The sequence below is a fragment of the Pelophylax lessonae genome (assembly GCF_965119305.1).
Source record: "Pelophylax lessonae genome assembly, chromosome: 3".
NCBI classification, from domain to species: domain Eukaryota; kingdom Metazoa; phylum Chordata; class Amphibia; order Anura; family Ranidae; genus Pelophylax; species Pelophylax lessonae.
Genome location: NC_138770.1, coordinates 514,836,947 through 514,851,539, shown reverse-complemented (window position 1 = coordinate 514,851,539; position 14,593 = coordinate 514,836,947). Strand labels below are relative to the sequence as shown.

The 14,593-nt window shown below is 47.9% G+C and overlaps 1 protein-coding gene across 2 annotated transcripts in view; it reads left to right on the top strand.

Moving 5' to 3' along the window:
* The window catches only part of MTHFD1L (methylenetetrahydrofolate dehydrogenase (NADP+ dependent) 1 like), a 562,387-nt gene that overhangs the window by 313,669 nt on the left and 234,125 nt on the right, over window positions 1-14,593 (top strand). For both annotated transcript variants that reach the window (XM_082251220.1, XM_082251219.1), the window contains exon 22: window positions 744-785. In XM_082251220.1, coding sequence (XP_082107346.1) covers window positions 744-785 — 42 coding nt within the window. The remainder of the gene's footprint in view (window positions 1-743; window positions 786-14,593) is intronic.

Genomic DNA, 14,593 nt, shown 5'->3' with positions numbered 1-14,593 from the left:
ATCCGTCAACTTATAAAACCTATAAAAAACGGTTTGGACGAGAAACGGATGTAAACAGACAAAACGGTCTGTTTTACATCCATTTTTGCATTGGTAGTGGATGTAAAAAATGGATGAAAACTGATGAAAAATGGATGGAAAACTTATACATTTTGATGTGACTGAACTGATGAACTGAACAGACCGTATGTGTGAAAGGGGCCTAAAGTGATCAATTGTAGTCTATTTTACCTTCTGAAACTAACATTTAGTTTAGTAATGTATTTACTAAAGCAGAAAAGTATCTTTTAAAGCATACTGTATATAACCTCTATAAAATGCAATACTTGCAATTGCTGTGGGTAAAGTGTTGAATATTTTAGTTTTTTACCTACATTGTAATTTATTAACAACCTATCTTTTGATGTGTTTTTATTAAGTTAGGAGAAGTATTTTTTAGGTTATTTAAATGTTTCCATCTCCTGACTCTCTCTGTTCAGAAGTCACCCTAGAGAGCTTAGAAAGGGACTAAAGACAAATCTCTTCTGAACCCCCCTAAATGTGCCTATGTCACAAGTGTATCCTGTATTAAATGTGCATTTGTGAACTCAATCATTTGTATAATTAAAAAAATATATAATACCTCAGTTTACAAATTTAAAATGTAAATTGAAACAGCGGTTTCCCTGTGATTCATTTGTTTTCATTCTTTGACATGCTCTCACCTATTCAGTTAAGAATATACAGCTTATTTATCATTTCAGGTTACTGCTGGAGCTCCTCTTGCAAAAGAATACACAGAAGAGGTAATAAATATTGAAACTGCTTTATACATTTTACAACATGCTGACATTGTAAAGTACATAATAAAATGCAATAGATATTTAGCACAGAGGCAATCTATCAAGCAATCAATGGCAAGCTAAGCACTAAAAATTTCAAAACACAATACCTCTATAACTATAAATCAAAATCGTGCAGCGCAAAAGGTAAATCCATAAATAGACAAGTATAAAAGTCCATGTAAAGGTGGTCTTCCGTCCACAAAGATAGGCTTCTGTGTGATAGTGATTGGGGGGCATGCAAGTGGCACAGTGCATCCAGCCCCTGCACCTTTGCCTTCACGAACCGCTCACATCAAACATGCAACCCATAGGGTCTCTCCGCGCATTCCCACAATTGTGAGTATTAATCCTTCTCTAACCGATCAATGGCCCAGACAATTCAATTTAAAATTGATTACAACAGCATCAGAAGCCATGAACTTCCCGGGTCTGCCGAAAAATAGAAATTATGCACCCAACTATTTCCTGACTAGTTGCTTCACAGCACACGTGACGTCATAAAAGGAATGTAAAATACATGTGGTGTTGCTTTTCGGATTTATACCTAGTGAACTGATTGAGATTTGTGGTTTGATCTATATTTTATCATTCTATTTAAGATGTATTGTTCGTCAATATTATTACTAGGCAGGGTTTAGATTATGCAGTGCTTTACAAAAAAAAAGGGAGATACAATTAAAAAAAATTTAAAGGGAAGAGGGTTAGGAGGGCGCTGCTTGTGAGGGCTAAAAGGTATGGGGCAAGCGATACCAAAGGTATTCACTGTAAGAAGATGAGTTTTGGTTCAGTTTAAATGTCTTTGTATGTATTATTGCAGTAAATTTGGTATGTATTTTTCTCATTATTGAATTGCAATATTTTTTTTAGGATCATTTTTGTGTTTGTAATATTTCTAGTAGTGGTAATAATTTGCTTAATTGTGTTAGTGTTGCTTCTGTAAGATGAATTTTGATTTAGGAGTGACTGAACTTTGTAGCTGATGCTTTATTCTTCGTGCTGTTGAATAAACTTGACTGTGTAGGCTGTGCATATAAAATAAAGGGTTGTGCCACATTCATAGCTCTCTTTTGCTGTTTTTTGAATGGATCAGTAATCAAAAGGGCCAGAATGAGATTGAAAAACAATCCTGGAATGTAAAGCAAAAGGCACACAAATGTATACTTGCACTAATTCACAGGTATATAAGTGGACTTTGTTTTGCCAACCCTGCCAAAGCAATATTTGTTTACTATAGGGATTGGCAGCAACAAAAAGCATTAAAAAAAAAAAAAGCCAACAGGATAATCTTTTAATAACAATGATGATATTTTGGCACTACTGCTTGCTAAAAGGTCTTAGGGCTGGTTAAGAGTAGTATGGAATTCCCCCCCCCCCCCCCCCCCCAGTCATACCTAGGTGGATGCAGCATCATCATTCCTCCACCGGCTCTAACACTAAGAACCAAGCAGTGAAAGGCTGAGCCAGGTGCCGGTCTGACTATTTTCACAATCTTGCCTGAGCCTGGAACAGCTCTATGGTGTCAGGCAGCGGACTTCAGCCCGCGATCTGCTGAAAACACGTCACGAGTGCAGAACAAACTGCACTCCTGTGATCCACAGGAGGAGTACAGCCAAACGAGCTTTGGCTGTACATCTCTAAGACCTCTTATCTTTTTAAAGGAGTACAGCCAAAGCTCGTTTGGCTGTACTTTTCCTGTGAATCACAGGAGGGCAGTTTGTTCTGCACTCCTATGACCCAGTTTTATCCAACAGCGGGCTGATGCCCGCTGTCAGCTGACGTCCGAGCCCGTCCAGGCAGGGGAAAGATTTCCTGACTCAGCCTTTCAGCGAGCAGCTAAAAGCCTGAGCCTGCCGTTCCTGCCCCCTTCACAGTCCAGTGCTCCATTGAGCATGTGTGGGGCGGATGCAGAGCAGACAGCGGTGACTGTGACTGCTTTGCATCACCAGCACTCTGCTTACAGAGCACTGAGAACCAAGCGAACAGCGGCCTTTGATCGCTCGGTTCCCAGTCTTAAAGCAGGGGGAGGACAGATGCAGTATCCCCCTAGGTAGGATTTAAAAAAAAAAAAAAAAAAACTTCTCTTAAGTGGACCTGCAGACTTGCATGTGTATTGGTAATATGTTAAAGCAGTGTACTGAAAAATTTACCTTTTGTATGAAATGATGGCTGTCCTTGCAGAAAGTGTGCAGAACAAGGCATAGTAAGTCAGTAAAAGGTCAGCTGCAGAAAGAACACAGGCAATACTGGTGACTAATCCTTTGCCCTCTGCCTGCATTTTTATGGCATAACTTTCAGAGGTCAATTTCTCATGATGATTTACTGCTCAGTCAATAATATTGCGCTTTGTGAAAAACACTGTTGCTTATTCATTTTCCATGTAAATATATTAGGAATGTTTGCTTATGATTGCATTGGTTTCTGAAAACCTCTAAGCCATGTTATTTTTAGTCCTTCAATAAAGAAAACGGTAGGTTAAAACCATTACACTGAAACCTAAGATTTCATAAAATATTCATTACTTCTAAGTATATATGTGCAGTTCTGCACACCATGCAGGCACCAAGAGCTTTAAGGTTGTGAGATTGCATATTTGGTCATAGTACTTTTGAAATTAATTTGTTCTAAAAAATATGCCCACTCAAGTGTTAAAGGGTTTGTGTACAGTATGTATGTATGCATGTGGGAGTCTGATATCCTAGCTTGAACTCTCAGCTTCATCTCAACTATAGATATTATTTCTAAAGCCTTCTGTGTGGCAGAATCCACCCCCCCCCTCCATACTTGAGCCTTTTCACGATCCAGCGTGCTGTGCATAAAAGCCAAGGCTCTCCGACTCTGTCCCTCCTCTTTGGGCAAATTGAAGCAGAAGCTATTGGCTCCCGCTGCTGTCAATCAAATCCTGTGACGTGTGTAGGCAAGGCTAAGCTGCTCAGTCTGTGTAAATCAGGGGTCTTCAAACTATGGCCCTCCAGTTGTTCAGGATCTACAATTCCCATCATGCCTAGTCATGTCTGTGAATGTCAAGAGTTTTACACTGCCTCATGGGATGTGTAGTTTTGCAACAGCTGGAGGGCCGTAGTTTGAGGATCCCTGGTGTAAATGAACGCAGGCATCGCGGGAGCGAGCCTGCACAAGTGCCCCCATAGGAAGCGGCTTTCTATGGGGGCACTCATCAAAGAGGAGGAGCCAGAAGTGTTGGTGGGGAACCCCAGAAGAAGAGGATCGGGCGGCTCTGTGCAAAACCATTGCACAGAGCAGGTAAGTATGACATGTTTCAATTAAAAAAAAAAAAATAGTCAGCGTCAGACGTTTTTTTTTTGCAGCTGCAGAACGCCCATCCATGTTATTCTATGGCCTCATGCACACATAGAGCTTTTAGGAGCTCCAAGTGGCATAGGCGTTTTACAGCTCCAAAAAAAACCCAGGAACTGTGCGTTCTGGAGCTGCAGCGTCAAGCTATAAAAACGTCTGACGCTGCTAAAGGCTGAATAACGTTGCTTATCGTGCGTTAAGCCACGTTATACGTTTTCTTCCATTCAAAATCAATGGTTCCCTATGGGAGTCTATTGATTTGAATGGAAGTCGCACCGCAAGTCGGATCAGGATGATCCGACTTGCGGCACGACTTGCGCTTTGAGAATCTTGAGGGGGAACTCCACGCCAAAATGGGGCAAAAAACGGCGTGGGGTTCCCCCCAGGTTCCAAACCAGGCCCTTCGGGTCTGGTATGGAATTTGAGGGTAGCCCCACGCCGTTTTTTCCCCATTTTGGCGTGGAGTTCCCCCTCAAGATTCTCACAGCGCAAGTCGTGCCGCAAGTCGGATCATCCTGACGTCGTCTGTGACATAAGGGGGCGGGGTCTCCCGATGACGTCATCTGGCGGCCACGCCCCTAATGGCTATATAATAAGCTGCAGAGACCGGAGATCGGCATAATCGCCGGAGACGTCGTCGGAGGAGGACCGGAGGAAGAAGAAGAGCCGACAGCAAAAGAGCAGAAGACCGGAGAGGAGAAGACAAGACAAGAAGAGTGGACCGCAAAAGAGCAGAAGACCGGAGAGAAGAAGACAAGAAGCAAAAGAGCAGAAGACCGGAGAGGGAGAAGACGGGATGAAGATTTTTAATAAACTTTCCAAAATGTCTCCTGTCGTTATTTACACACTGTCTTTTGTGGGGTGAATGGGTAGGGGTACAGTGTACCCCATACCCATTCACATAGGGAGGGGGTCCGGGATCTGGGGGGCCCCCTTGTTAAAGGGGGCTTCCAGATTCCGATGAGCCCCCTGCCCGCAGACCCCCACAACCACCGGCCAGGGTTGTGGGGATGAGGCCCTTGTCATCAACATGGGGGCAAGGTGCTTTGAGGTGGGGGGTGCAGAGCCCCCCTGCCCCAAAGCACCCACACCCCCCCCATGTTGAGGGCGTGTGGCCTGGTATGATCCAGGGGGGGTGGGGCCGCTCGCTCGTCCCCTCCCCTTTCCTGGCATGCCGGGCTGCATGCTCGGATAAGGGTCTGGTATGGATTTTGGAGGGGACCCCACGCCGTTTTTTCCCCCATTTTGGCGTGGAGTTCCCCCGCAAGATTCTCACAGTGCAGGTCGCGCCGCAAGTCGGATCACCCTGATCCGACCTGCGGTGCGACTTCCATTCAAATCAATAGGCTCCCATAGGGAACAATTGATTTTGAATGGAGGCAGAAAAAACGCTGCTAACAGCTACTGTGGCCAAACGTGCAATAACGCTAGTGGAAAAAGCTACTGAAAGCACGTTTTTACAGCTGCTGTTTCCCGGCGTCAAGTAAACAGCTTTGGAGCACGTTTTTATGACGCCCTGTGTGCATGGAGCCGAAGTCCTGTTCCTTCTGGTGTATTCTGTAAAGCTCCTAAGCAGGGAATCCAGCCAAGAGACTGAGACCACCTTTAAAAGGCCACAGCTGGGAAGCCTTTTTTATGTAGGGGAAATGTATATTTCTCTAGCGCTCATTGACAGACGTAGTCCTCGGTGATACACCACCTTCGGGTTATGTTGCCTCCACAGGAGCAGGACTAGACAGGAAATTAAAAAGCTCTGGCCACACCCCAGGGGCAGTCCCAGAGGGTATATCCTCTCTCTCTCTGCCTCAGCAAATCAGTTATTTTCTGTCTAGTTAGGAGTAAGGACCTAGATACCTTGCTGGGATCTTAGGTCCTGGCAAGAATTTTTTCTTAAAGGATTTTTTAGACAGCTTTTTTTCTCCAGTGTTCCTGTGAGATCTTCAAGCAAGAAAGCTGAACTGGGCGACGGGCTGGATGTTGAGATCCGGTGGTCACCCCAGTTCAGCCTACGAGCGCGTGCAGGCCATAGCTCCGCGCTGGGTCGGCCGCGACAAAGTCCCATTAAAGGACTGTCCACGCGAGTTAAACGTCTCGCTGAAACGCCAAAGACCATGAGTCACGGCGTCCGTATCGGTCGACAGCCCTCCCGCCCCGGTGGAGAGGGGTACTGTCAGGAGTTGGTGCCCGCCTGGTTCCGGTATGGTGAGTAGTATGTTCCCCCTTTCCCCCTGACGGGTTTTGTGGTGAACGCGGGCCCCTCTCTGTATGGTAAGATAGAGTCCCTTTCTATCCTACAACATGACACACATCCTCCTACTTTGAGTGTGATTTTATGTGTGCAAAAAGCCAGGAGGCTTGGTTTGGGAGCTAACAATCTAATTGTATACATGTTTTAAAGATGTAATCTGTGGCATTCTGGGAATCTTATTGGTTAAGAATAAGCTACCTACCAGTCAGAAGCCACGGACATGTAGACTGCCTTCCTAATCAGATCTCCAGCTATTAGCAGGCCTCCCGAACGGCCATGCGGTCCGCCAGGGCCGGTACCGCCAACCACGCCATATCCCCATGCAGAGAGAGTGTTGTGTGCCCTGCAGCACACCGCTATTCAGTACGGGCCGCCGCCATTTTTTTTGCTGGATCGCACGAGCCGCCATTTTGGCGTAGCCTCGTGTCTCCAGCATGGGGGCGGCCATGTTTGAGGTGATCCAAACACCTCGTGGAGCTTGGGGGAGGCGCCGGAAGGCGTACAGAGGGGCGGAGCCGCCTCCTTTTTTCCTGGGCAGCCAGCCAAAAGACTTCCTGTTTGTCAAGACAGCGCTGTAACCTGTTGCAGTTAAACTCTGAGCATCAAGTGGTGAGCCTGGGGGTCTATCTCTCTCTCTCTCTCTCTCTCTCTCTCTCGATCGATAGGGATCCCTAGCAGGTAACACTAAGGGGCTTTTGTGGCGCTGGGGGTCGAAAAAAAAAAAAAAAAAAAAGTTTTATTTTTGAATTATATTATCCAGGAAGTAACTGGAATTATCATGGACCCTGCCACACATATTCCCCCACCTGTTTCCCTCGAGGGGGCCACGGGACCCGCCGGTGCACAGAGTATAGAGTCATTTACAGCAATTTTGGAGTCTATGGTGGCTCGGGTGGAGGCGGCCTGTCAGGGACGGGGGTCAAGGAAGCGACCCCCGCCTACCCCTATACCATCTGACACCTCTGACTCAGATTCAGAGGTGGTCACGGCAATTGCAGGTTCCTCTGCAAGGGCTGTTATCCCAGGTAAAGCCCCCTCAGACAGTGAGGAGGATGCTTCTTCTCCTGCTATTATTCAGGAAGAAGCATTGGTGGACGCACTAGTTGTGGCAGTGCAGGAAACCTTAAAACTTGAGGCTTTACCGGCAGAGGCAACTGAAACAGAGATTCCTTTTGGTACTAATAAGCCCATCAAGACGATGAAGGCTTTTCCTGTACCTAAATGTTTCGGTAATCAGATTAAAGGAGAATGGGAGCATTCTAAACGTACCTTTACTATTTCCAAGCGTATTGCTAGACGCTATCCGTTTGAGGAATCCATCATTAAGAAATGGACGGTACCACCAGTCGTGGATCCGCCTATTTCCAGGCTGAATAAAGCCACGGTTATTCCAGTGGAGGACACTTCGTCCTTTAAGGATCCGGTGGATCGAAAGATGGAAGCAGAGTCCCGCACCATCTTCTCTCTGATAGGGTCAGCTTTTAGACCAGTAATTGTTATTGGTCTAGTTTCCCAGACACTTACGGAATGGGCGAAAATGGTACGCCAAGAACTTAGGGGAAAAGATATTCCCCAGGAGACATCTGATTTGATGGAACAGATTATACAAGGGCTACAGTTTATCTGTGACGCAGCCTTGGACACTACTCCCTTATTAAGGCATGCATCTAAGACAGCGGTGATCCTCAGACGTGTGCTGTGGTTAAAATGCTGGTCAGCTGACCTAGGTTCCAAAAAGACCTTGACAAATCTCCCCTTTCAGGGGAATCGTCTATTTGGGGCCAACCTAGATGAAATCATTAAGGATGCCACTGGGGGCAAGAGCACTTTTTTGCCACAGGCTGCTAAAGCTAAGGGACCTCGCAACAAGCGAGGACCTTTCTTTACCGCCCATAAAGGGCGCCCGGCTGGTACTAGCGGGAAAGGCAAGACTCCTCCAGGAGGGTTCAAGAAGGGGACCAACCCAGCCAAACCCGAAGCAAAGGAGTACACAGCCTGAAGGTGCGCCCCCACCCGGTTTCAGGGTGGGGGGACGTTTTCACCGGTATTCAGGACATTAGATCGAGCATCAACCACTACTACCGGTGCGATTCTTCCCTTCCAACATTTAAGTACTACAGGAAGCGGTAGTTACCGTTCCCTGAATAGATCTTTTCCTTTACCTTTTCCCAAGATTAGTCCCGATACCTCGCAGGAATCGGATCTGGTTGACCAGATAGGCCAAGTAGCCTCTAGTCGGGTGACTTCGGTCCCTGAGGTTCAACCAGAAAAGATAACCTTTCCTGATAACTATCAGGTATCTGATAAATGTGTGGGAACAGAAAACGACCAGACTTTCTCGGATGGTCGGGGCCAGATACCTCTAGGGACGCCTGGTTCAGATTCAATCAGCGCCAGTGGTCCTAGAAATTCTAGGCTGGCCTCCTCAAGCCGGCCTGGCCGACTTGGACATGTTAGTCGTACACGTTCCGTGGGAACTTCGTCTCAGGGAGTGTCTGTGGTCTCAAGGACCAATTTACATTTACCATCATGCTTTACAGTCGCTGGGTTTAATGGCCTGGCCATTGAGACCCAAGTACTGAAGGACAGAGGTTTGTCAGCTTCAGTCATTCCTACCCTTATTAAAGCAAGGAAAGCGACTTCCAGCAAAGTCTATTATCACACATGGAAAACTTATATTGCGTGGTGCGAATCTTTAGGATTTCCTCCACGTACCTATTCGGTGTCTCGAATATTGGCCTTTTTGCAACTAGGGGCGGAATTTCATCCAGGGGGTGCGGCACCTGGCTCCTCCAGTCCGCGCGCCCTTACCGCCTTGGGATCTTAATTTGGTTTTGTCGGTTCTACAGAAACCTCCCTTTGAAAACATCAGGGAGATTCCCTTGCTTACTTTATCCCAGAAGGTGGCCTTCTTGGTGGCTATTACTTCTGCTCGCAGGGTGTCAGAACTGGCTGCATTATCATGCCAGTCACCATACCTAGTGATTCATAGGGATAAGGTAGTACTTCATCCTAAGCCATCTTTTCTTCCCAAGGTGGTTTCAGATTTTCATCTGAATGAAGATATTGTACTACCTTCCTTGTGTCCTCAGCCCAAGCATCATCGGGAACATGCGTTGCATTCCTTAGATGTGGTTCGGGCAATCAGGGTATACCTGAAAGCTACGGAATCCTTCCGTAAGACGGATTCACTTTTTGTGATCACGGATGGCCCCAGAAAGGGTTTGCCTGCATCTGCCGCGACCATTGCCAAATGGATTAGACAAACGGTGGTACAGGCTTATTCTATTAAGGGTCAGAGTCCTCCGTTCCCTGTTAGGGCGCACTCCACTCGAGCGCTCAGTACTTCCTGGGCCTTTCGCCATCAGGCGTCAGTGGTCCAGGTATGTAAGGCGGCCACCTGGTCGTCGGTACATACCTTTACAAAGTTCTATAAAATTGATGTGACGGCATCGGCGGATGCCTCATTTGGCCGCAAGGTTTTGCAGGCCGCAATTTGAGGAGACCGGTGGTCTACCTCGAGGGTTTTTTTCTGTTTGAAAAAAAAAAAAAAAAATTTTCTCTTTTTTTGTTGAGTCTCATCATTAATGATGAGCATTGTAAACTTCTAGTTGGCACCGGTTGGGCCTTCTAGATTGGGATTTGATTTCCATTTTCCCACCCCTCAGTTGTGATACTGCTCTGGGACGTCCCGAAGGTGGTGTATCACCGAGGACTACGTCTGTCAATGAGCGCTAGAGAAAAATGGATTTTTGTAAAATCTTACCGTAAAATCCTTTTCTCTTAGCTCATTGACAGACGTAGTCCCCGCCCCTCTGTTTTTTGAGTTGGGTTAAAATCTCTAAAGACTGCTTTTTCACATAACTGATTTGCTGAGGCAGAGAGAGAGAGGATATACCCTCTGGGACTGCCCCTGGGGTGTGGCCAGAGCTTTTTAATTTCCTGTCTAGTCCTGCTCCTGTGGAGGCAACATAACCCGAAGGTGGTGTATCACCGAGGACTACGTCTGTCAATGAGCTAAGAGAAAAGGATTTTACGGTAAGATTTTACAAAAATCCATTTTTAATTAAAATATAAGAATATGGCCAGTGAGTCGGCTTCCTAGATGCCATTGTCACTAGGGACATTAATTGCCAAGTGAATATTTAACATTTTTTCTTGTGTTTTCAAAATTTTTGTAGTTTTGAGCTACCTTGAAGTATTCAGGTACATTGAGTTCTTCTGCTCTCCTTTGGAGATTGGCCTAGCATAACCCTTCTCGCTTCTATCTTGCCACAATTTTTTGCTTCTTAGAACAAATGCCTTCCTTTCTCAAGATTCTTTTTTTTTTTTATTAAGCTTAAGTTGCTGCGGAGCCACAGGGGGGCTCATTCTGCAGCTTACCATATTGGCCGATTCTCGAGATTGCCATGGAAACTCTTTCTGAACCCTGCTTAGAGGAAGAAGCAGGGTGGGCTTGTAATATGTCCTTGGGCATTAAGCTTTGTTGAAGGTGCGTGCCTATACACCTGTTTGTTGTTGAAGTCCGCCACAGAGCACGTTACAGGTCCAGGGCTGTGGTGCAACCGTTTGGTGGTACACTGTCCTTGAAGACTCCTTAGGGAGTTTACCCACTGAAAGGGTGAAGGCACGTTCTCTGAATCTTCTCTATCCCCAGAGTCCCTGTGTGGAAACAGCAGGGACTCTGAAGATCCTCAGCTGCAATAGATCAGGGCTTTGCAGGAGGAGCCTATGATACTTAAATGCTTTTTTCTTTTTTTTTTACCCCCTAAGGTGTTAAAATGTTCCTAAACTCTAAAGCTTTTTCTCTTTCATTCATTGACGGACACAGCTCCTGATTTTCCTAACCATTGGGTTATACTGCCCTCTGCAGGAAAAATAGAAATTTGGCTACGCCTATGGGCAGTCCTAGGGGGTATACTCGCCTTCTCTGCTATAGGTACTCGTTTTTTTTTTCTTTCTGCCAAGTCAGGATCTCTGGTCCTGGCAATTTTTTCTTTTTAGATATACATTTTTTTCCTGTGGGATCTACGATCAACTACCGCACTGGGCGATGGGCTGGATAATCTAGATCCAGTGGTCAACCCCAGTCTGGCCAGTGAGTGCGTGCAGACCTCAGCTCCGTGCTAGGTTGGCCATGACCTAGTCCCACCGGATGGGAGCTGGCCTGCAAGTTACACGCCTCACGAGGTCGCATATGACTGGGTCTCGGCCCGAGTCGCACAGTTCCTCTGGGACAAAAGCCCCCCCATTTTGATGGCGAGGGGTTCTCTTGAGCGGTGCCTGCCTAATATAGTGAGTAGCTGTTCAACCCTCTCCCCCTGGAGGGTATTGGGGTGGACGTGGGCCCCTTCTTGGGACAGTCGAACCCTCGGGGTCTCCCCCCCTCCCTTCATATGTCCCCGTCCATTCTACCCCCCCTCCACTTATGCTGGGGCTGTGTGGGTGGTCTGGTCGATAATAGAGTGGGGGAAGGGCGCGATAGGGGTAGGGAATGCGCCACCGGCGACTGGATGATTGGCTGTGGCGGGGGGGGGGGAGTTGTACCTGGTGGGGGCTCCCGCCAGTGCCCCCTGTCCTGCCTTGGCCTGTCCTTGAGCCCTAGGGATCATTTTGTTGTAGTCTGTGTGCTCAAAAGTGCGGCGGCCATGTTTGTGAAGTTCGGCAGCCATTTTGCGGTGGTTTGCTATTTAAAATAGCAGCGGCCATGACTGGAGCCCTGCGAATTTGGCAGTGGGGGACCCTCCTCATCCCCTGGTGCTGACTCCCGCATCTCTTTACTTCCTGATCGCTGCACGTGGTGGAGTGCAATTTATCCTGGTGGCTGCAGGTGCCTGTTTATGCTGGGTGGGAAGTCTGGTGTCCTCTCCCTCTCTGCTGAGAATGGCTTGGTGCTTTGTGCCTGGCAGTCGACCGGGTGGTGGGGCTGTCCCTTACCAGTGTTTTACACTTTTTTGTAGTGTCCCCCTGGTGACTCATGGAGTCTTTGGATCACATCTCCCCACCTGATCCCCCTCTCTGGGGCTAAGGGGCCCTCTGGGTCCCAGCTGTCCATCAATGCACTGACGGCAGTCCTGGAGTCCTTTGTGTTCTGAGTGGAGCAAAAAGCGCCCCCCACCCTTGCTCTTCCTCATCTGTCTCATCACATCCTGAATCTGATTAGGCCGCCGCGGACGTGAGTCACCCTGCTGCGTCTGCGACCACATGCCCGGAATCCTCAGGATAAAAAGACGCTGGTGGAAGCACTGATTGTATCTGTGCGTGAGACCTTAAAAATGGTGGACCCAGCTGCAATGGAGGCGCAGGTTCCCTTTGGTACTCAAGCCATCCAAAACTGCAAAAGTGTTCCCTTTCACTACCTATTTTGACAGAGTTATTGCTAAAGAGTGGGGACGAACAAAGCATCCCCTTGGGGTCCCTAATCGATTTGCTAGGTGATACCCCTATGGGGAGTCCCGTCTCAAGAAGTGGACTGTTCCACCAGTAGTGGACCCTCCAGTTTTCAGCTTGAAAAAGACAACCATGATTCCGGGTTGAATGCCCGGATTGTAAGGATCCGGCTGATAGGAAGGCGTAGGCTGTGGCCTGCAATAAGTACACTCTTGAGAGGCCAGTCTTCACCATTGCCCTGGTGTCGCAAACTCTGAGTGGACTAAGCTTTTACGCCTTGTCCAGGTGGGCGGACAGCTCCCCACAGCCTTTGCTGAGCAGGCAGATCAGCTGGTCCAGGGGCAATGGCTGCAGTTTATCTGTGATGCCTCTTTAAATGCCGCTCTCCTAGTGGCCTGTTTCAGCAGTGGTCCTTTGGTTCAAAAGACCTTGACTGATGTTTCCTTTCAAGGAGATTGCCTGTTTGGAGCTACCCTGGATGACATTAGAGGTTTCACAGGGGGAAAAAGTACTTTTTCTTCTACAGGCTCTTAAGGGCAAGGACCGTCTTCGTAGATGTGGGCCCTCCTTCTTGGCTTATAAGAAATTTTTTCGTCCCTCAGGGTCTGACAAGGGCTCGAAGCCTTTCAGGCCGTCCTCTGCAGGATCCAAACAAACCTGGTCTGACAAGCCGAGAGCGGGCTACTCCAGACCCGCGGACAAGGCTCCTTCAGCATGAAGGTGCGCCCTCACCTGTATCGGGGGGATGTCTTCGCTGATTTCCGGGCCCGTGGACTTCCCTGGTACAAGAACGAAGTTATTCAGTCCGGCTACAAGATTGAGTTTCCCTCTTGTCCCCCAGCAAGGTTCTTTCCTTCCAAATTGCACCTGTCCCTGGACCGCTTAAAGGGTCCGTTTGGGGAGGTGCAAGACCTGTTACTTCAAGGGAGGATTGTCCCGGTTTGACGTCGGAACAATTTCAGGGTTTTTACTCAAACCTGTTTACAGTCCCCAGGAAGGAAGGCAAGGTGTGTCCAATCCTGGACCTCAAGGCACTGAACTGCTTTGTAGGGGTGCAGAAGTTCAGGATGGAGCCCATTCTCACATTGGTGGCATCCCTGCATCAGGGGGATTTTCTTGCCTCTATCGACATAAAGGATGTTTACCTTCACATTCCAATATGTGGCGGTCACCAGCGATTCCTCCACTTTGCCGTTGGAGAGGAGGATTATCAGTTTGTGGCGTTACCCTATGGTCTAGCCTCTGCTCTTCGGGTCTTCACAAAAGTGTTAGCCTCGGTGCTAGCGTTGTTACGCCAACAGGGGATCGCAGTACTGGGCAACTTGGATGATATCCTTCTGCAAGCGGAGTCTCCTACTGCTCTGGTGGAAAACCTGGGGATCACCATACGAACTCTGAGGGAGTTTGGCTGGATTCAGAATTTTCAGAAGTCTGCTCTGGTTCCAGCCACAAAGCTGGACTATCTGGGTCTGACTCTGGACTCTGCCTTAGCCAGAGTGCTCCTTCCTCTGGACAAACTCCAGAAATTGCAGGCTGCAATTCGTCCCCTGCTGTCCAGCAGATGGTCAGCCCTCAGGACTTGCATGTGGGTGCTGGGCCTGATGGTGTCTACCTTAGAGGTGGTTCCGTTTTGCACAGTTCCATTCGAGGTCCCTGGCCAAATGGGACAAGACTCCGCTGTCTCTGGATAATCCTCCTCTTGTATTGGACAGTGGTCACCCCGAATGGCAGCCTGTCTGGCTGGGGAGGCGTTCTCGGCAGAAATTCTGCTCAGGGGCTCTGAACGAGTCCAGACTACCGATCAGTGTCTTGGAACAAT